This window comes from Mesoplodon bidens, assembly GCF_964165515.1.
Source record: "Mesoplodon bidens genome assembly, chromosome: 9".
Lineage (NCBI taxonomy): Eukaryota > Metazoa > Chordata > Mammalia > Artiodactyla > Ziphiidae > Mesoplodon > Mesoplodon bidens.
This window is the reverse complement of record NC_138166.1, coordinates 33,487,769-33,511,884: the sequence shown is the minus strand read 5'-3', so window position 1 is coordinate 33,511,884 and position 24,116 is coordinate 33,487,769. Positions and strand designations below refer to the sequence as shown.

The window sequence follows — 24,116 nt, the reverse complement described above, 5'->3', positions numbered from 1 at the left end:
ACAGCTTAACATTACTTATAATTCAAATGATGTGAGTAGTCATTGAAATCACTTTACCACAGTATAAGGTTGGCATATAATTGCTGTTTTGCATTACCATTTTAGGTTGAATTAATTGAGACATTATCAAGTCTACAGCAAAAGCTAATATCCAAAACCATAGTGGTTAAAGGTGGTCCTTCCTATAAAAAAAAAAAATTTCAATCTCAGCCCTGAACTCAAAACTTTCCAGTGAAACTTTACCAATGCTAAGCCCTCAAACTGTTGTCTGGGAAGACAAGTCAAGAAATTCGGCTTCCACTTTTGACAAAAAAAGAAATAAACATAGTAAGGTCTACAGGAGCAAATGAACTTCGCCACTGGTCTAATAATGTGTGATAAGTTCATTTATTTTCCACAAAATACTTGCTAATGAATAATACAACGAATAACAATAGGCCTTAAACACCTTACATTTTCACAAACTTTGTAAATTTGCCAACTAAACCTTTTTTGTTTTTTCTGCTCTACAAATATTTTTGCCACCATCAGTTGTAATACATCTTAGCAGATTACACTTCAGGTTATACTCATCTAGTTTATCTCTCAACTTCTTTGAAAATATTGTTACCTTCAGTTGTTCCACACAGACTATTCATAGCAGCTAATTTTAAAGTCACTTCAAACTCAGTATCGACTCCTCAAAAAAACCAACAGTTGAGCAGTATCAGTAACATATGTCGACCCATCAAGAGCCAGGGAAAACGACTCAAAATGACCTACCTTGGTTTTCAGTTGACGATTGATATTGCTGTCGTTTTTCTCAACTTTTTGAGCAGTTGTTCTTATCAAAACACTAATCATCTGATATTAGTTTATGCTCTCTGAACACATTTCTTCCACTGTTGCAGTCAAACATGATTTAATTAACTCACTATCTGTGAGTGACTTTCTTTGCTTAGCTAATAAATGAGCCACTCAGAAACTTACTTTAGATTCAGCATTGTTTTCACTTTTTAGTTTTATGAAGAAATTCTGCTAAGATGTGTTATTTCCATTCCATTTGTTTCCCATTTCTAATTTTTATAAATGTTACTTTCCTGTGAATTAGGAATTTTGTGATGTGTACTTAGTCTGCTAATGTCGACCTGTTTTGTATATTTTTAAGACTATGTAGTCTCATGGCATAATAAACACAGCACTGTGACATCTAATTAGAACACAAAGTGATCCACAGTCCATTGTGCCTTCCTTAAAAGCAGGACATCCAAAGTCCACTTTTCTCTTCCTTTCTTGTCTTTAGATGATGGGCATACAAGGGTAATTTTTAAAACTAGGATGAAACATCACAGTACAGCAACACACAGGGCACTCAACATGCTGCCAAATTATATACAATATCATCACACTGAGCAGCAGTGCAAAGCAAGGAGAGCAGCACATATGGTTTCTCTAGCAACCCCTCAACGCCATCGTTATAGTCCTAAGACAGCCATAGACAATAGGTAAACAAAGAAGCATGGCTGTGTTACAATAAAACTTTTTTTATGGATACTGACATTTGAATTTGTAGAATTTTGATGTGGGTCGTTTTCATTTATTTTCATTATCTCAACTTTTTGAATGTATGTTATGCAATGATAATAACTTTTAATGTCATTGTCTGCTAAATCTAACATTTGTATCAGTTCTGGGTTAGTTTCAACTGATTGATTTTTATGCTCATTTGGGGTCCTTTTTTGCTGCTTCTTGTTATACCTGGTAATTTTTGAGTAGATGCCACACATTGTGAATTTAACATTTTGGGGTGCTGAATATTTTTGTATTTCTAGAAATATTCTTGTTTTGTTCTGGGATGCAGTTAAGTTACTTGGGAACAGTTTGATCTTGGGGGGGGTCTTGATTTTAAGATTTATTAAGCAGGACTAGAGCCAACTACTGAGGCAAGACCCTTCAATATACTCTACCCAATGACCAGTGAATCATGAGGTTATTCAGTCAGGCTGGTATGACCAAACATATGGTCTTGGTATGACTGGTATGACTAGCCCTCACACATGCATTGTTCAGTTGAATACTCAAGGAGGATCCTCTGCAGATATCCAGATTTCTCTTTTTGTATACCTCTCTCTTCTTCAGTGTTCTGTGCTGCAAACTCTAGCTTCCTTGGTTTCTCCAGACTCAGCTTTGTCTACTCCACTTACGGAGTCTGTTGGGCTCTATCTCAGTTTACCCTTCCTATTCTGAAGCCTGGAAGCTCTTTTAAGGGGTAAACTGTGGCAAGCACAGGGCTCACCTCGTTTGTTTCCCATTTCTACCCTTGGTTGCCTTAGGTCTAGTATCTTGAAAACTATTGGTTCATATATTTTGTCTATTTTTTATTAGTTTCAGATGGGAGGACAAATCCATTCCCTCTCTTCATGTTAGCCAGAAGCAGAAATCCTGCTATATAGAATTTTATTTCTACAATTGCTTACTGAGTATCTTTCCATTTATTTTCTTATGGCAGCCATTCCTCTGGAACTTTCTTATCAAAGTTGTATTACCCACATTTAACATAGTATTTGGACATAGTAGATACTCCGTAAATAATTGTTATCTGCAGAACTATTTAATTATGACTTTCTGCTCTTGATTTCCAAGGAAAAATTCTATCTTCATGCACGTTGATAAATAATCTAAAGAAGTTTAATTAAATTTCCTCTGATTCCAGTTCTAAATTCTTTCCAGAGCTACACTATTCCTCTAGGTCTTTAAGGCAATTTTAAATTTTCTTTTAGTTCTTGTAGTATTTTTCAACGCCAGATGTCTGTTGTTTTCTGTTAATTCTTCCTGGAACAGGAAAGATATATTCAGATCCTTCTTATCCTACTACCATCACCAAAAGGCAGGGTTTGTGGCCTGTCCATGGCTGCGTTGACTGAATATTTCAGTAAGTTTCTGGTAGCTTAAACTAAAATGCCATTTAGAAAGGTATATGATCTTACTTTCAAGAAGCAGATTAGTACAAGAGTGGATAACTCAAGCTTATTGAATAAGCAAGGTTATGCAAGTGCAAGTCACTTTATAGAAAGTTCTTATGTCCCAAACAAAAAGCTCAAATACAAGACCATTCCATTAAAAATTTGGCAAGTTTACACTTGGATGTTTTTAGACGTGAGGTTGGTGTGCATACTCCTTAGACTAATTTTAAGTGACTCTCAAATGTTCATCTGATGTGCCTCTGATAAGTACCTCTACCTCTTTTTCCAACACACCACATAATTTTATACTCAAAAACTACAATCCTCAGCATGATTTCTGTCTTTACTTTTCCTGTTTTTCACCTTTTTGCTTCATTTTCTTTTGATTTCCTGTAAAGAGCTGGAATCTTAAAGTAAATAGGATAAAAACAGAGGAAGGTGGTGAAAAAAGGAACTATATTATGGCCACCTAATAGGAAATACCCAAACAGAAAAGAATAATTGTTCACTGGATATGTTTTACACTTTTGTTAATACAGATATCATGCCAAAGACTGAGATCTGAAAAAGGAAAAGTCATTGACCTCAAAATAAGAAAGTACAAAGTGGAAATCAATGAATGTATAAAGGCCTAAAAACATAGCTATCAAGTAATTGATGGCAAGTAATTTCTTAGTAATATTTAGATAAATTTTACATTAAAAGAACAATGATTATCTTATTCTTAACAAAACTTGATTGTAATTTTTTTAAGAACTTCTAACTATTTTATAGCAAAAAATATATATGTTTATGTGGCTGTAGGAGCATTCCATAGTTAATCTGATGTGGGGTGGGACCTTCAACGGTACAAGTACTTAAGTTCCACAGCCTCTTCATCCAGCTATCTGATCTATATAACTTTGAAACTCATGGTGAGGGTGGGAGGAGAGGAGCAAGTACAGTATATTGGTTTGCAAGGGCTGCCATAATGAAGTACCACAGACTGAGTGGCTTAAGCAACAGGAATTTATTTCCTCATGGTTCTAGAGCTTAGAAGTCCAAGATCAAGGTGTTGGCATGGTTGGTTTCATAATGAGTCCTCTCACCTTGACTTATAGTTTTCTTCGTGTTGTGTACTCACATGGTCTTTCTTTATGCAAGCACGTCTGCAACCAAATTTCCTTTTCTTATAAGGACACCAGTCATATTGGAGTAGGGCTCACCCTCAAAACCTCATTTTAATCTAATTACCTCTTTAAAGACCTTATCTCCAAATACAGTCACATTCTGAGGAACTGGGAGTCAGGACCTCAACATATGAATTTGGGTGGAGGGTGTAGGACCATTCAGTCCATAATATACAGCATCATTTATCTCTGCATCATCCTTAAACTCTCAAGAGGCAGAGTGTAAACAAGCATTAGTACCAAATGACATTTTTATTTCAGCCTCATAGCTTAGAGTTAGTGTATAACGCCCTAAAGCATGTAAAATGGGTTACCTGTCTGAGTTTTCAGTATTTAGTGGTTTGTTTGGTGTTTGCTATTGTTATTTGTTTTTACTTTTTTTGAGTTTTCTTTGATAGTTCAGTGAAAAAATGGGAACATAGTGGATCATTATCAGATGCAGTCTTGAAACTAAAACCACAAAAGTGTTTTAGGAACAAGTCAAAGCCCTGTGGAGAAAGAGGGCTTTTTTTTTTTTTTTTTTTTCCGGTACATGGGCCTCTCACTGTTGTGGCCTCTCCCGTTGTGGAGCACAGGCTCCAGACGCTCAGGCTCAGCGGCCATGGCTCACGGGCCCAGCCGCTCCGTGGCATGTGGGATCTTCCCGAACCGGGGCACGAACCCGTCTCAACCACTGCGCCACCAGGGAAGCCCAAAGAGGGCTTTTTATTGTTATTTTAATGATGATACTAATTTGGGGGATGCTTCAGTGAATATTGATATCATCTTTTAGAGAAGCAATTTGACAATATCTATGAAGAATGTAAGAGTATATACCCTTTAACATATAACTCCAGGCTAAGAATTTAACATTAGGAAATAAAAGATGAGCACAAATATTTTGCACAAAGATGTTCATTACATCTTTGCTTTTAATAGTGAAAAATTGGAAGCAATCTACTAGATATTTTTTGAAGACTATTTAGTGACCCAGGAAAAAGCTTGCTGTATAATGTAAAAGGATAAAAGCAGGATACAAAGCTGAATACACACAATAATCCTAATCTGAATGTGTGTATGTATTTATGTCTGGAAGGATGTAATTTTTAACATTATTTAGACCTTTTCCAATGGCCATGTTTTCATGATCAGAGCAAAACATATCTTTGAAAATGTGAATTGATATCTTGGTTGATTATAGCTGTGTTTCTAGGTAAATAGGTGTTTCATTTTTTCATCACAGCATAAAGGAATTTAACATTTCTGTTTATTACTTAACATGTGTCCCACTGAAAGTTAATTCATAAGACATGCAGTTCTCGTAAAGCAGTTATGAAGATATTTCTACTTAATTTAAGATTTTTTTCCAAATTTCTTTTAAGTTACCTCATACCATGATGTTTCCAACTCCTTTTCTGTCTTGATATTGCCTCTTTAGACCTTTGCTGAGTGAAACCAAGTTATAAAGTGCAGAAAAGGGAATGCAAGATATCATATCCAAAGTATATACTTCAATGAATATCCTCAATCATTCCATTCAGCACTACTACAGTGTAGTGGCTAAAAAGTCCCGGCCCTTTTTCAGTGTAAGGGGAAGGGGCAGGGTTGGTTTTGGAGCCCACATATGGTAAGTTGGGCATCCATGTGAGGCAGCAGCCTCATGTGGGAAAGCCAAGCCAGAGAAGAGTGAGGAGGGTATGAATGCAGGGGAGAGACGGGTAATGATAGCAGATTGGTCACGATCTGCATGATAGCAGAGAGGTTGATCAAGGAACTCTGTTAAAGAAAATGGGAGCCAGGTTTCTCACTGTTGAAGAAGGGGATAACAAATATTAGAAGGGAGAAAGATGGAAATAACCTTGTGTTTTTGGATTGGAACTGGAGGTATTGGTATGAACTCATGGATTTCAAGAAATGTAAACAGAGAAATAAATATAGATTTCAATATGTGCATGCATCTACACACACACACACACACACACACACACACACACTCCCCAGTTCTATCTACTAACATTCCACTGATAATGAGCACAACTAGCATCATATATTGATTTTTTTAATTAAAAATTTTTTTTCTTCATATAGTAAGTCCTAAATAACATTCTCCACTAACAGGAACTGGGACTCCTTGGAGAAATGACAGATTTCAGGTGTAGGGCCTGGAAAATCTTTTTGTGTCAGAAAGTAAGAACATATTCAGAAATAATAGGAACATGTCAAAGGACAATATCAGACATAATATAGACAAATAAAACATAATGACTCCTTAGTAGTGGACTTTTTTTTTTTTTTTTTTTTGCAGTATGCGGGCCTCTTATTGCTGTGGCCTCTCCCGTTGCGGAGCACAGGCTCCGGACGCGCAGGCTCAGCGGCCATGGCTCACGGGCCCAGCCGCTCCCGGCACGTGGGATCTTCCCGGACCGGGGCACGAACCCGTGTCCCCTGCATCGGCAGGCAGACTCTCAACCACTGAGCCGCCAGGGAAGCCCAGTAATGGACATTTTAAAACTATAACTATTATTTAATCTCTAAGTATAAATTCAAAATAAAAATCTATATATAAAGCCTAAAAAAGAAAGCTTATCTTATTTTGCAAGAAACTATAATAGCAATTCTTGTAAATTTCAAATTAACTGACTTTTTTCCAAAATATGTCTGATTATAGGCAACAGGTTCAAGGGTTGGTGTCTTAACACAAAATGCAACTAACATGGGACTTTCAGTTATCATTTCCTTCATATATGGATGGGAGATGACACTCTTGATTCTGAGTATTGCTCTGGTACTTGCTCTGACAGGAATGATTGAAATGGCAGCAATGACCGGATTTGCCAACAAGGATAAGCAAGAACTTAAGCATGCTGGAAAGGTAAAATAAAGACTGTTGTTCCCATCATAACATTTTAAAAGAAAATCAATAAGAGCTCCTATCCTTACAATACATAACTTCCTTTCTTAGGAATCTGTAAAGTGATGTATATGTATTGAAATTCATACAGATCAGTTTAAGATGGGGTGTAGATAATGTCATAGCAATAGGGTGCATAATTTAGAGCATAGGCTCTGGAGTCAAATTGGCTGAATTTGAATCCAGATTCTACCACTAACAAATGTGTGATCTGAGCAAGTTACATCAACCTTTCTGGACTTCAGTTTCTTCCTCTGTAAAGTGGAACTAAAATAGTACCTCTTACAGATCTTTATGACTATTACAGAAAACACTTAGTCTTATTAGTATATGCAGTAGTATCTGGAAAACAGTAAGCACTCAGTAATGTCAGCCATTATTACTCTTGTCAAATTGTGGGGGAATTTGTTAACATTGTGATTCCACATTCTCTGATTATTGAATAATTGAATGTCTTGAACAATTCTGGGTATTTTATTTTTCAAAATAAAGAGGAAATATAATAGTTACTAAATTCAAGGCAAGGTACTGATATTGGTAGTGCCCAAAACAAAGCTTTAGAGACAAGGACCATTTTTAAAATGATCAAAATGAACAATGTATTTACTTGGAAAATTTTTTGACATATATAAGTTTCTCAGGATCAATCATATTCATAAAAATAATCATTGTAGTAGTGATTTAGAGAAACATTAGTAATGTAGTACCATAATATCTAAAAGTTGAAAGAGATGTCATTTGATCCAGCCACTCACCCAAAGTAGAAATCTCTTGTACAACATCCCTGTTGAGTGTCTATCCATCTTTTATCCACCCTTTTCTCCAGTGGCAGGCAGTGCATTACTTTCCCAGGCTGCTGCCTACCCCTTAGATGGTAGGGAGTTCTTTTTTTTTTTTTTTTTTTTTGGTGGCCTTCTATCCTTCTCTTCTTGTCTTTCATCTTGATAGAGGTCCAAAACCTGCTTCTTGTGACTCTATGAAGCTGCATCATGTAAATGCCAAGTCTTCTCTTGGTTACCCAGCCCCAACTCCCCTCATGATACCATTTCAAAGATCTATATCACATTGGTGAAAGGCCTGAATATAAAAATGATTTTAATATCATTATGGTCTGTATCACAGTGACTGTATCATATTATAAATAGCATTAATATTCATGAATAGGGATCCAGCCAAGCACAAGACTCATAGAAATCTGGTTTTCATGACCCTTGGACTTTGCCACCTTTCCTGCACTAGATAAAGACCCTTGGAATGTCTGCTTGAGCAGTACAGACTGAACTACACAGCATATATTTGCTTCAGAAACACAGAAAAGTTGTTCAGCCCTCTGTGTGAGCAAATTATCACAATTTCCAAGTTAATCTGGCCCTAATTAATTATATTTTATTCATCTTAATTTTTATGTCATGAGCTTTAGTTGTATATGTGCTGTTTGATTTTTTTCCTTTTTGTATTATTAAAGTAACCTCAGACTATACAATCAATAACTGCAATCAAATAGGCAATGTGGCCTGCATGTCCGGAGCCTGTGCTCCACAACGGGAGAGGCCACAACAGTGAGAGGCCCGCGTACAGCAAAAAAAAAAAAAAAAAAAAAAAAATAGGCAATGTGTCCTTTCCCACTAGCTTTTCAATCAGTCACTTTACCAAACACCAAAACTTAGAATATGGACCAATAAAACGTATTGGTCCTTCTTTGGTTGCATGTGTAGATTTGGAAAAATCATCAAATGTTTTATTTTTCAGATTTTAAATGACCATATTAGTAAAAAATAAATAAATAAAATGACAATATTAGTTTTTAAAAAAGGACTATTTTCTAAGGTTCTGTTTTCAGTCCTTTCTTTATTGTGAAAAATGATCACAAGACTTTTTTGTTCATTTCTTTTTGTTTTCCTCAAGATATCAGCATTCTCATCCATCTTCCTCATGCACTACAAAATGTTACAGATGGAGATTTCTTTGAGTTCATTTTGAAATTATGAGAATTTAGAGCAGAATTCTGGTGTCCCGACCATGGTCTACATATCCAGTTCTCTCCCGTAACCCAAGTTCTCCTTCAAACAACCTTGGGTGTCCGCCTAAGTCTTCATCTGTCCCACAGTCCACTCTGCCAGCCTGGAAAGAGAATGTGGAAGCAGAAAGTTTCTCTTTCAAGTCAACATGTGTTCTCATGTCCAAGAAGTTATTCTGAGCCAAAAGTCTCCTCCATTTTTGATCCCCCTTCTTTTTGAAAACTATATAACTATGAAGAAGCATTACATTTGAACTAAATATCTTTTTAAATTCACAGACATCAAAATGAAAAACGGCTATACAATATCTTATACAGAATTCAAAAGCCACACTCCATGTTACTTTACAGCAGTGTTCCTGAGAACTTTGGGTGCTATTTGCATTTCTGTGCTAGAATAAAATAATTATTTATTTGATTCTCTTTGCTGTCTTCTTCTTAAATCAGCTCATAATTCATAGGACAGCTCCTTTGCATAATTACATACGGACATAATGCTCACTAATGTTTGATCCCTCTGCTTATGGAACTAGTTTAAATAGAAACTCAATGAAGACTTAAAGAGGGCTAAATTTAGACCAGTGGACTAAATCTTTTCAAAAGGAATTTCCCTTGAGGTTGTTATCCTAATATATTATTTTCCTGCCTTATTTTGGGGAAGGAGAAAAAGGAAGCTAAGAAAACTCATCAGAAACACTTACTGACTTAATGTACTTAATATGTCCCCATTGTGACTGTAACTCACAACCAGAAGTTTAGCCACTACTAATTTTATTTCTCTATTTGATTATCTTGTTTTATAAGATAGCAACCGAAGCTGTGGAGAATATATGCACTACAGTGTCATTAACAAGAGAAAAAGCCTTCGGGCAAATATATGAGGAGACGCTTCAGACTCAGCACAGGTGATTGTAGATTCATACTGACTGTATTAACTATAGTTTGTTCCTATAAAGGCAGCACTCCTGGGTGACTCCAGTGGTTTGCCTGCCAACTCATTTGCTCTGGAATCTTTCCTAGTGATGGCATAGCATAATTCCTTATATGACTCCACCAAGAGGAAACTAGAAAGAGGAGTTGAGAGCAAGCACATTTAGAATATATGTTTTAGGTCCTCCCACATTGCCATGAACTATAACAAAGTGTGCATATCTTTCTTATTTCCATGAAACATGATTGAGGAAATAACATATTTAAGAAAGAAAATAATATTGCTTAGCCCTTTATATTGAATCTCTAATAAAAGAGTTCACATTTTAAAATGAATATATGGACAACAAATGTGATCAGTTCTTTTAATTTTAAACTAGTCCTCCTTACCACATTTACTTAATGATACTCTTTGTATTACTTTATCACAAAGATAGCTCTGTACTCTTTTACACTCATGCTTGTGGTTGGTACTGCCATTTAATTCCCACTATTTATTCTATTAGTGCAACATTAGGATAGAAAATATTTTTAAACCAAATCTCTTTAACTCTTTCAGTAATTATCCTTTCACAGACCTTGTCCATTCATTTGAAAATACATAGAGGCAGCTTTGTTACACTGAACTATAGAGCATATAGCTATAGAGAAAATCATTATATTTATTGTTTTCTCTATAATAATTCTCAGTAGTTAAAAAGTCATTTTCTCTTTAATAATTAGAAAAAGTGTATACCCTCTAAATGATAACATGTCTTACCTTCTGTATTCATTACTCTACATTTATTTAAAGGACCTTACTATACCTCATGCCCCATTATCTAGTAAATTTTGTGCGTTTCAGAAATACCTTGAAGAAAGCACAGATCATTGGAATCTGTTATGCATTCAGCCATGCCTTTGTATATTTTGCCTATGCAGCGTGTTTTCGATTTGGAACTTATTTAATTCAAGCAGGACGAATGACCCCAGAGGGCATGTTCATGTAAGTTGTACAAGTATATAAACCCTGTAAATGGGTTATGTACTTAAATTAACCAGAAAAATGTCTAGTTTAGAGTGTATTATCATTTAAATCATATATGTGCAAAAGACATGTTGGGGAAATTTAAAAATTTTTTGTTATTTAATATCTATTGATATAAGTGCAGTCAAGCTGGTAAAATACTGATATAACACAGGTACTCTGAGTTAAACTCCCAGATGAATTGCTTCCTACTTCAGTTTACTAGACGTGGGAATGTAGGGGTAAAATATGCCTTCTTGTTATCCATTATCTTCCAAGGTGGAGATGACTTTACCAAGTGTGACTGTAAATCAGTGAGGTAAGTTCCTTGCTAAGCAAATACTCCAGGAGAAACACATGTAAATGAGTATTTCTCTTCAGAAAAGTCACATTGAGAATTGATCATGGCATCCCAATGAGGCTGCCTCTTCCCAAAGCATTTGTTGGTGCTTCTATTTGGAACTCTGTTCACATAGTTATGAATCTCTTTACTTCATAGAAACACCTAAATTCAACTTCTGAAATTAGAAAAATTTACCTTGGGTATTAATTCTGAGCTTCTTAAGTCTCCCTAAAATGTCAGATTGTTACTAATCTATATCATAAATGTCACTGCTAAACGTTTAGAGCTAGAGAAATCCATACAATATTTGACTCCAAAAAGTAACGTTATTTTTTTTTTTTAAGAAGCCCACCAAAACATACACATCAAAGCAAGGATCAGCCTCTTCAAAATAATGACTTGGGAGATTACACCTGCTTCAAGGATACTGCCATTTGGCAAAAAATGTCGGGAACTCCTCTTTGGGATTTACCTCTCAACACTCAGACACATTCTTTTGAATATCCTTATTGGTGGCACATATTTGTACTTTGAGGATATATTCAATTTGAAGAAATGACCAGAAATCATTTGAAGCCAAATAATTTCAGAATAACTTGGAATAATTTTCAGTTCCTCTTCATGTGTTTATTTGTTTGTTTGTTTATCTATCAAACATTAACTGAGTTCCCAGGAAGTTTCTTTGCTAGGCACTCAGAAGGAAAACATCCACAGTTCACCAACCTAATATTTTTGAATCTATGAGGCCACTTAGAGGTTTCATGAAGCAGATTTTCTTATAAAATGGAGTATCTGGGGGCTTCCCTGGTGGCGCAGTGGTTGAGAGTTCGCCTGCCAATGCAGGGGACGCGGGTTCGTGCCCTGGTCCGGGAGGATGCCACATGCTGCGGAGCGGCTGGGCCCGTGAGCCGTGGCCGCTGGGCCTGCGCGTCCGGAGCCTGTGCTCCGTGGTGGGAGGGGCCACAGCGGTGGGAGGCCCGTGTACCACAAAAAAAAAAAAAAAAAGGAATATCTGTATGTAAAATGTCAACAGGAATTTTAGGCTCCCTGTTCTACCATGTTTTCCTACCCTCTAAAACAGTGTGCAGTATTGTCTGTGTGAACATATAAATCACAATTATGACATTTAGCCTTGGACTTCATTCTGATTACACAGACTAGTTTACAGAGATAAATTAACAAGAAACCAAATGTAGAATCACCTAAATTACTCATTCAGCTCACCAGCCTGCACTAAATTAGCAAGTTGTTTCTTTGGTTCTTATGAAATGCAGGCAATCACAAGCTTAAAAGTTGATTGTATTCCAAAAGTTTGCTTGCAAGCCAATTGTTTGAAACTCAGAACATGTCTTCCTTACGTTGCTCTAAACTTTCTGCAGCCATCTTTAAATCCCCAGTTTCCCATTCCTTCATATAACTGTTCCTTGGTATTAGTAGAGAGCAAGCCAATTAAATATATTTATACTAATGTAGGATGTCTGATGATTTTATCAATTCTCACAGAAGAATTTTCATTTATAAAAGCAATTATAATCCCAGTTACTTTCTAATGGATTTACTTGAAGATAGTGTAACAAAGCAATCAAGAGAGAATCACCTCATTTTCCCATCACCAAACTCACTAGGGTACCACTGATCCACCATGCCTGCCATCTCCATGCAAGAACTAAAGTCCTTGTCTGCAATAGGTTCCTGCAATCATCTCTTCACATCAGTTTCTGTCACTACTATTTCTTTGCTTTATAATCACCTGTCATAAGAAAAAGAAAGAAATCTCTCCCATGACCTTAAGTCCCCTTCTGCCTACTTTCAATGTCTCTGTTCTCCTTTGCAGCAAAACAAATTCTAGAGTAGCCTATTCTTGTTATCTACACCTTTTCATCTCCAACCTCTCCTAAACTCATTCCAGTCAAGCCTTGATTCCTACCATTCCACTAGAAAGACTCATTATCAAGGTCACCACTGACCTCCATCTTGCCCACCCATAGACCCATCCAGTGTCCGGTTTTCCCATCTCATTTAACTTGACCTCTTAGCAGCATTTTATACTCTGCTTCCTGAAACATTTTCTTCTCTAGGCTTTTTCTCCTTTGTTATTGGCCCCTCCTCTATTTTCTTTACGGGCTCCTGATTTTCTGCTGGGCCTCCTCGTGTTGGGGGGCTTTAGAGCCCTCAGTGCTTTTCATCCACACACTCTAATTGGTAATTTCATCCAATCTGATGTTTTTTAAAATATTATTAAATAAATAAATATTTATTTATTAAATATTTTAAATATTAAAAATAAAAAATTTAATTTTTTTTAAATAACTAAAAAAATGTTTTTTAAAGTCATCCTGATGACTCCCTTCTGTGTATTTCCAACTCTGACCCCACTCCTAAATACCACATGCTTATCCAACTACCTACTGGACATCTCCACTTAGGTGTCTAATCATATCTTAATGTGTCCAGAACAGAATTTGAAGTTTTTCCTTCCCAAAGTGTCTCTTCTCCAAGACTTCTCCATCTTAATAAACAGCACCACCATCTATGCAGTTGCTCGGCCCAAAAATCTAAGAGTCACCCTTATTGCTTCTTTTGCTTCCACCCACCACATACAGCACCAAGTCTTAACAGCTGTAACTCCAAAATACTTCTTACCATCTCTACCCATGTTACCTCCCATTTTATCTCTTTGCCTGTCTTGACTGGACCACTGCAACTACCTGCTCACTGATGTCCCTGTACTCACTCTGTTGCTTCCCTGTAATCCATTCTCCACACAGTAGCTAGGCTGATCTTTTAAAACACAAATCCAATTCCATCAATTTACTAAAATACTGTAATAGGGCTTCCCTGGTGGCGCAGTCGTTGAGAGTCCGCCTGTCGATGCAGGGGACACGGGTTCGTGCCCCGGTCTGGGAAGATCCCACATGCCGCGGAGCGACTGGGCCCCTGAGCCATGGCCGCTGAGCCTGCGCATCCAGAGCCTGTGCTCCGCAACGGGAGAGGCCACAACAGTGAGAGGCCCACATACAGCAAAAAAAAAAAAATTAAAAAAAAATAAATAAATAAAATACTGTAATAAATTCCCATTGAAATTTGAATAAAACCAAATTCCTTACTCTGACCTGAAAGCTCTACACATTTGGGCCTCTGCCTTCCTTTCTAACCTCATCTACCATTGTCTTTTTTTGTGATCTGCACCTCAGACCCCTGCTTGCATTTCTGTCCCTGGAACTCTCTTCTTAGTGTTTTTGCACTTGCTCTTTCCTCTGTCTGGAATAATCATTCAGTTCTTTACTGGGCTGCCTCTTTCTCACCATCCAAGCCTCTGCTCCTAAGTCCACTCCTCAGAGGGACTTTTTTTTTTTTTTTTTTTGTGGTACGCGGGCCTCTCACTGTTGTGGCCTCTCTCGTTGCGGAGCACAGGCTCTGGAAGTGCAGGCTCAGCAGCCATGGCTCACGGGCCCAGCTGCTCTGTGGCATGTGGGATCTTCCCTGACCGGGGCACGAACCCATGTCCCCTGCATCGGCAGGCGGACTCTCAACCACTGCGCCACCAGGGAAGCCCAGAGGGACTTTTGCTGATGGCTCAAAGTAGTCCTCTTAGCCCTTCTCCTCATCACTCTCTATCCCATTACCATGGTTTAGTTTGTGTATAGCACTTACCACTATGTGAAATTATCTTTTTTGTTTCCAGATTTATTGAGTGCGTAGACTGTAAGCTCAGTCAGAGCAGAGCTTAGCCTGTTTTGGTCACTGATGTTTCCCTAGAGCCAAAAATAAGAGCTTGGAACATCATAGGCACACAATAAATATTCACTGAATAAATGACTGAACCAAAAATAAAGGGAGAGATTTGGAGTGGTGCATAATTAAGCAGTCCAGTCATTCCTGGAAATGTGTTCCCAGATTCAACTTTTCCACATCACTCCTGTTTTTTACAGATTCTTCTCTTTTTCTTCCCTTCTACATCCAAGTGCTTTGGCATAAGGACTGGGTGTAAGTCAAAGACAACCATTTATAGAAAAGTAGAATGTTTGTAGCTGGGAATCTACTTCTCCATACTGAGATTTGTTTAGATTAAAACTAAGCAAAGAATTTTCTTAGTTAAAGAATGATACAACTTCAAAATCATGCAATCACTATCATGCCTGCAAATGACATCAGGCAGGACATTTCTTGAATGGGGCCTCTCAAGGCTGCCAACCATTCTGTTTCGTATGATAATCACTATAACAACAAACTTGATTGAGTCCTTACTTAGTATTAAGGATTTGTAATACATTTTCTGCTTAATCTTCTCCACTACCCTGTGAAATACTATGATTCCCATTGTACAGATGGGGAAAATTAACACTCAAGGAAGTTACCTAACTTGCCCAAAATCAGTTAATCAGCAAGTGGCAGAGCACAGATTCAAGTTCATGACTCAAGATGTTAGGGGCTTTGCTTAGGTGACATTTATTATTATTAATTATTATTATTATTATTATTACTAATTCTGTGACAAACTTTCATAGAACCTTTCTATAAAATTATTGGTTTTTAAAAAATTCTTGTGTAGTTTTCCAAACATTTAAATATCCAGAGCTGGGCTGATTCTTACCATAAATGGAACAAGTAACTTGCTTAGTGTTAGTTTATGACCCTAAAATATAGAAGAATCAAAAGGCCCCCATACAAAAATTCCTACTGGACTACCATACTACCTGAATTTTTTTTTCATTAAATTCATTGAAAAGGGTCATTTCTGGAGACGTAAGAATTTTAGCTGTCAGAACACATGTAGAACTATTAACATGAGAGCAACGATTAATGAACAGTAATCACACTGGTATTTCCTAGTGCCCTGAGGAAAGGAAGAAACAATGAGCTATCTGAGCTTGGACCACGAGTATCATTTTTGATTTGAGTTTCATTCAACCAGACTACAAACAAAGTAAGGATACCCATACTTTTATAGTATGGACAAAGAAGAGAGGCTCTGGGAAATATGGGTATGGGGCTGTGTAAAATGTGAACAGATGAGATTTGTCTTCAATAGCAAAATCTTCAGTTTTCTTAGAGACCCAAAGTGGTCCCCAGCTACCATAAACATGTCACAAGTGTCCTTTTAGACACACTAAAGTACACCTGGCCTAAAGGACTCTGTGCCTTCCAGAATTTAAGGACACAGACAGCTTTCTATCTAATCAGCTAATTGAATGGAAGATTTTACAAAGAAAACTCTCTCCTACTAGAACCCTCCTTACATAAAAAGAACTTTGTGCCATTCTCTAAATCAATGGTTTCCCAAGTCATCCATCGAGGAGCTGGTTAAAAATGCAGATACCTGGAGCTCACCCTACAGATCTAACCCAGAGATCTGTAGATCTGGTGTAGGGCCAGGAAACTACGTTTTACCAAACGTCCCAGACTGTTCTGAGGCACAGAATCTGAAGATCACTCTTTAAGAAATATGAGCATAGGGACTGAATTCCAGGCTGCTCTCCATAGCTACTTGAAACCTCAGGGTTTTCTTTTGGTCATTACCAGAAGATTTTCTAGAATTATATAAAAATTGGGGAAGTCATATTTTAGTTTATTGTATAAAATAAAGATGCTTTATTCACTCTATAAAATGTGAATGTATTTTCATGATTTATAGCTACCAGGATGGATAAGCTGTCTCTCTTTCAGAAATGACAGTGTGCCTTATAGAAGGAGATGCACAAAGGGAGTTTTAACAGCAGAATCCCTTGATGTGCTCATAATGTTACTTTATCAGCAAGGCTACTTAGCTAAAACCTTAGCTTTTTCTTCTAAAAAAATAGGCAACATACATTTCTTATGGTAGAAACTGTCTCCATCCATCTCTATTATTGTAGAAGTTTCTCTGAAATGAGCATTTTTTAAAAGGTGATAACATTTTCCCTCTGCTGTCTTGCAGCCAATGCATAGGCATTCAGAAAATCTCTTACTTACGTTCTCATACACATACGTGTAGTAAAAATCTCCCCTTCTGCTTCTGTTAGCCCTGGCAACACTATGGATTTACTTCAGTATAAATGTACAGACTTTGAGAAATACAACATAAGTTTATTTTCTCCCGTCTGAATTTTAGTGCCTTTAGGTTAGTTTCTAGCTAACTTGCCTTTTGCAGTATAGTCCAGAAACCATTAGTGCCTAGCAGAGGTTTCTGTTATTCTCCATACTCCCACGTCAGAACTTTCCTCTCTCTGTTTCTTCCTTCTTTGCTACGCATATTAGCAGGAAGCTAAGTAGAGCAGATGGGTAAGAAAGAATCAAGGCATGACAGCCTTCAGTACAGTAATTATAAAAGCCATAGCTTTGAAAACTGCCTGATAAGCAGAGAGCCAAGCAGCTTATGTGTTGTGGCCTAGTCCTCCAAAAATCCAAATGCAGTTCTTGACAGGAAATCATATTGAACTTTGAATATTTAATGTGGTTATTGGCCAAAAGAACAATAGGTGGGTTTTCAGTGAATATTAATAGTAGGTTAACAGCTTGGAGTAAAAAGGGATAGAAAGCAAGCTAGGTCTCCACCATCATCTTTGCTCTGGTAGGCCAGGCAGCCGTGGAACTGTGTTAACATAATTAGGAAAACAACCTTAGTTAGCCAAAACAAGGAAAACAGGAAAGTCTTCTTTCAGTGTTCATTGCCATGGCAGCCACCCAGCTTCTGCCAGGCTCCTCCCCAGAGATTATCCAGAGGTTAGGAAGAAAAGATAAGGAGACCAGATAGAGGGATCAACCATTGAAGGGATCTAAAGGAGACAAATCAAGGGGGATTTGCTATCTAGGGTCCTCTGAAGATTCTAAAATGGGAAACAAGTGGTAACAAACCCCAACATGCAGGGAGAGACAGTTCAGGTCAGCTTTCCACTAGAAGGAGCATTGTGTAAGGGAAAACAGTTAACAAGGAGGTTCAAGTTCCAGGCCTACAGTTTCATAGCTATGTGATTCTGGGCAAATTGCTTATTTCTCTGAGATAAAGAGTCTCCTTATTTATTGAAAAGTGATGTGTGTGCCTTACTCCTAGGTGATCAAATGGTATCATGTATACGAAAACATTCTATAAAACCCAAAGTACCAAATAAATATAAGTTGTATATTTTCTCTCTCCCTTCTGTTGAGAAAGGGATTTATGGTGAAAAGAAAAGGATCTTTGTACTGTTACATGGATGTTAGGGGAAAAGAGTATGAGTATGGGAATAATTGTAATGGCCACCCCTGTGAGGAAAGATACTCTATCTTCCAATCAAAAAGAAGAAACTTACTGAGTGGGGACTTCAGAAGTTGTGGTGTGACCTGCTATGCTAATCTACATCCATAGAAATGTGAGAACTTACTTTCCAACAGAAAATGTCCAATTAACTTTCAGTTCTATGAGAGGAATAACAATAACTTAAACACTTAATGAGCACTATACTAAACACTTTATATTATTAATGTATTTAATTCTCACAACAACCCCATAAGATGTAGATAGTCTTGTTATCTCCAATTGTCAGTAAGGAAGCAGAAGCACAAAGATCATGCACAGGGTCACAGAACTAGCAAATAAATGATGGAGTTTGGATGTAGTCCCAGTGATCTGGCTTCAGAGTCCAGTCTCTGAACTGCCCAGTATACTTCCTCTTAGAATAAGTCACCAAAGGTATACAAACTGGATATGGGAGCAGGGTTAAGGGGAGACAAATAGACCTGAACCAGTAACTATGCTGGGTATTTCTATTTGGATCAATTGTATTAAAATTAGGATTGTTCATTTCTATGCTTTTTTACATTGTTCCCAGCCAAACGATCCTTTAAAAGTGCTAATTCGGGCTTCTCTAGTGGCGCGGTGGTTAAGAATCTGCCTGCCAATGCAGGGGACACGTGTTCGAGCCCTGGTCCGGGAAGATCCCACATGCCACAGAGCAACTAAGCCCGTGCGCCACAACTACTGAGCCTGTGCTCTAGAGCCTGCGAGCTACGACTACTGAAGCCTGCACACCTAGAGCCCGTGCTCCGCAACAAGAGAAGCCACAGCAATGAGAAGACCGCGTACCACAATGAAGAGTAACCCCTGCTCGCTGCAACTAGAGAAAGCCCACGCGCAGCAGTGAAGACCCAATGCAGCCAAAAATAAATAAATAAAATAAATAAATTTATTTTAAAAAATTCTAATTCTATTTCAGCAGCAATGATGGGCAAGGGGATTTCCCCACTGCTTGAAAATGCGTGGAAGAATCATTGTAGCAACGGTGCAGTGACAACGGCCCCATGAACCCAGGAAGAATCCATAAAACTAGGAAAGAAGAAGCCTAGCATGTGAAAACCCTCTCCAGACCTCTTCCTGCTCAATATTCTCTTTCCTCAACCCCAGCCAACCTGGAGATTTTTTGCTATAAATTCAGTAAAGCAGTATAAACTCAGTGTAAATCCATATAAGGAAAAACTGTAGATAAGATTTCTTCTTCCATGGACAATTTAAACTAAGAAAGTTATAGAAGTTAAATTTTAGGTTTTTGAATTCCTGCTTTACATATTTATGGTTCAAGAATTATTTCAACATGAAAATAATTTCTGAACGGTGGAATGTTTCTTGTAATCTTATTTGGGCATGAAGGGGCTATATAAGCATTTATGATAGATTAATACTTTGACAAATATGTTATTAGTGACTTTAAAACATTCATCATTATAGCCAATCATTCCTCTTTGTATATCCCACATGGGTGAAACTCCCAAGACCAACATTGGCATGGGAAGTTGGCCTGAACATTTCTCTGGAGTAAGCTTTCGGTTCAGCTGCCTCCAGGAGGTTGGACCAATTTGAAGGATCTGGTTTAACTCTCTAATGAAGTTAGAGCACTGGTTATTGTGCAGTAAATACTTTCTAAGTGGAAGTGAAATGCAACTTAGTTCACTCTAGCTAATTGGGCCAGACTAGGTTAGGACAGATGCTATAGCAGACCAGCTTTGGCCTCTTTTTACAGAACCCACCTGGGGAAAAAGTATAAAGGAGATTAATGTCCGTGACTCAACCCCCAGATAGTCCCATCACCGCAAAGTTAGGTTCCTCAATGTAATCCTCATCAACGTCAACCCCCATCCCACTTAGCCTCCCCTCAACATATACACAATAAAGACAGCATCAGGGCTTTTAGCTGGTACTCTCCCTTCTCTACTAAAACTTTTCTTCTTGCTCTATTGTGCATCCTTTGGATCATTTACCTCTCACAGAAACAAGTTCTCCCTTCTACCCTTCTTAGTAAATTGCATTTTATGGGAGACCTAACAAAGACGTTAACCTTTGTACATTTATGCCAAATGATTAAACTGACTTTTGATGATGCAAATTTTAGGACAGATAGATATTTTGGCATATCTCATATCAGAGGAAAATGGTATTTTCTTAGTTGTTCTGAGAAGCCCCCATCCCTGTGGGACTAGAATCCAGGTCTCCTGACTCATAATCCAATTATCTTCCCATCTTACCTGCTGACTCTTGGATCAGACTGAGGCTGGAGTCTGATTCAGCCTGTTTTTTTTTCCTTGCATTAAAAAAAACAAAACAAAAACAACCCTCTGATGTGTAACCTAAATTCAATAACCACTTCTGATATTTATAGCTGAGTATTAAGTATTTTGAATGGCATTTTGAGCTTTAAATAATTTTAGTAAATATTAGTACTAAAAATGCCTTGACATCACAGAACTAGTGGCTACAAAATTTTAGCATCTCACATCCCAGTAAACTGGTTGTTTGTATATTTTATTACTGTGTTTGACCTTTGTAAAGACAACAAGATTCAAGATCTGAGGTCTGTGTCACTGAAGAGATTGCATCAAAATTCACCCCTTAGTAGGTCCCATCTCTGAAGAAATTCACAAGGAGACCAGTGTGTTTACCTTGCTGTGATCCAGCACAGAAAACAAACAACTGGGTTCTGTGTTGTCTTTTTACTGCCTAATGTTTAAATATTGCCAGTGAAACGGAATTACACCTTTAGCTCTGCCACTGAGATGCATTATTTTTCATTCTAGTAATATGTTTTCATGGCTAAAATGAAAAAGAAAATGAGAGGAAAATATTTAACCATGGCCACATGATATGCCACATTTCTGTGAACAATCTGTGGGCTTCCAAATATCATCTGCGTACTTACCATTTTATAATTTACATACTTTAAGACTGAGATCATAATCTATAGCAGACCAAAGATCAAAGCTCTTCTTCCAGCCTGGCTAAGGTATATTTTAGTCAGATTTTGTTTTGAGGACCTTAACAAAGTACAATCTCCATGCTTTGCTCTCTTTAAATCATGTAGCACTTCAGACAGATAACCGATCATCTGACATCAGTTATCTGTTCTAACTACATTATATGCAAAAAAAAGAAAAAAAACCATTCATATCTACTGTGTAAATTCAGATCTCACTACTGGTGACACATTCTTCCTATTGTTAGTTAAATTCTCTGTTAAATCTCCAAGCAAATGAGCCTTATATCAAGGAGGCTAAGAAGTTTTATATTCATTAGTTAGAGCCTTTGAGCTATCTTTCTAATTGGAAAAGAAATTTTTAAGATTACCTGAGCTCCAAAGGTTATTTTGGCCTACAAGACAAGGGATAATCACTATGTGGTAGAAAATTACAAAAGAGATATCATTGTTGGGCCTTCAGCATTGATAGTATTGTCTGGGCCAAAAGATTATATTCCAGTGCCTGATTTTTCCTTCACTTTTACAGCTCTTGTTTGAAAACAGACTTAACTGAGATTCACATGCTTTATATTTTGATAGAGTTTTTACTGCAATTGCATATGGAGCTATGGCCATTGGAGAAACACTTGTTTTGGCACCTGAATATTGGAGAGCCAAATCTGGGGCTGCACATCTGTTTGCTTTGTTGGAAAAGAAACCAACTGTAGACAGCTATAGTCAAGAATGGAAAAAACCCGTAAGCACAACTCTGATTTTAAATGTCCACTTATTATTAATTGTCTATATGCATGCTCTCTAAATAGAGACTTAAATGAAGACATTATCTGATAACTGCAAAAGAGAGTGCTATAAAGAATTAAAAGCTGGTATAAATAATTGTTACGGCTACAAAGGGAGAAAGGGGGTCTTGTCTTAATCAAATTTTCACCTCTGTTACTAAAATGTACAGACTTTATATTTTAAAATGTGTACTTCTAGTTTACTTATTTGCCTGATGCCATGAGAATATTCTGGAACAAATGATTGATTTATATATTTGATTTTACTTAGACTGCAAAAGTTTTAGTCTGGGATAAAGATTTGCATTAGGATTTATTCATTTTTTTCCTCTGATAACATATGCAAAGTAAATAGTGCCCTGCTATTTCAGATGCCATTTTTTCGTGGGAAATATATCTGCAAACAAAAGAGAGAAAAAGGGAACTATATTTTTTAAATTATTAAATATTAAAACACATGACATATTTAGTCACAAACTCTAAAAGACTGTGAATATTAAAAGAGAAGTAATAGGAAGATTGTATAATTTCAAAATAAACCTCTCAATAGTAGTCTTATACATTAAACATATATTCAATTTTTCTAGACATTTTAAATTTAAAAGAATAGCTATTAGGTATATACTTAAAAGAAAATTTTCATTTAAAAGTATTTCCCTCTAGAATTTTAACAGTAGATTTATATGTATGATAGCTTAAAATAGTACATTATCACTCGAACTTCATAATTATTAAAAGGAATGCTGGTTGTTAGAAACAAAAAGATCATGAAATTCTCAAAATAGAGTACTCTAAGATACATTATTGTCAAAGTAAGATTTTATACTTGTCTTTTGGAAAGTAAACTATGTTGGAAACATTTTTAATCTTAGGATTTAGATATTTAATAATATTACTACTCATTTCTTTCTAAACATTACAATAGAGGGATTGAGCATCTCATTGATAAATGTCCTCATAGAATTGTATACAAGACATAGAATGTGGAAATGTTCCTTATAAAGACTACAAAATTGTTATTTAATCTTTACTTTATTTAATATATGAATACTTCTAAATATCAGTCCCTATGCTTTAAAAAAGTTAAAGTTTGGTAAAACAAAATTGGCAAATATTGATAATTATTGAAGCTGGGAGATAGGCATATAGCAGTCCATTAATATTATTCTCTCTACTTTTATAGATGTTTGAAATATTCCATAACAAAATGTTTAAAATAGTAGGAATAAATTTTTAAACGTATTAAGTCTAGAAATCTAGAACATCTCTCTATGCCTTTCCAAAAGGCACCAGAGCATACACAGAAATAATTGCACTCTCATTATTCTGCAGTATCCTGAGGTTTTTTTAAAAACTTTTTTTTCACAAATAATATTCATGTGTTGTAGTGGGCAAAACAGAAAGCATTGAATAAGCTAAAAATAAGCTACTACTAAACTTAATATTTTGGCATATATCCTTCCAGGATATGTTTTTTCTAATTCTAGACCCTTAACCACATGTTAACATTTCTTTCCTTTGAGAACAGAATAATTTCATTGTCAAACAGTTTTTGGTACTCCTCCCCTCCACCTACCCCCGCCTCCTACCTATATACTGGGCTTGGAATATACTGAGCATGACTATTAAACCTGACTACTTAAAATGCAGTTGATTGAGGGCAAACATGAAGTTCAAAAGAACCTAAAATCTTATGAACCAAATATATAAATAGAAAGTTAATCATCATTTAGTGATCATTCTGGAAAGTCTTTTATAAACATCCCTGGTGTACATAAGTATTGGTTTACAAATTACCAACCACTAAAGAGAATGAAGCATAGAGAGAAAGATAAACT

At 36.7% G+C, this 24,116-nt stretch overlaps 1 protein-coding gene across 1 annotated transcript in view; it reads left to right on the top strand.

Annotated features, from left to right (window-relative positions):
• ABCB5 (ATP binding cassette subfamily B member 5) overlaps positions 1-24,116 on the top strand; it is a gene marked incomplete at both ends in the record, with an annotated part of 110,433 nt that overhangs the window by 75,366 nt on the left and 10,951 nt on the right. The window contains 4 exon segments of the mRNA XM_081243656.1: positions 6,759-6,962; positions 9,823-9,923; positions 10,793-10,933; positions 22,079-22,235. Of these exon segments, the coding sequence (XP_081099782.1) occupies positions 6,759-6,962; positions 9,823-9,923; positions 10,793-10,933; positions 22,079-22,235 (603 nt within the window).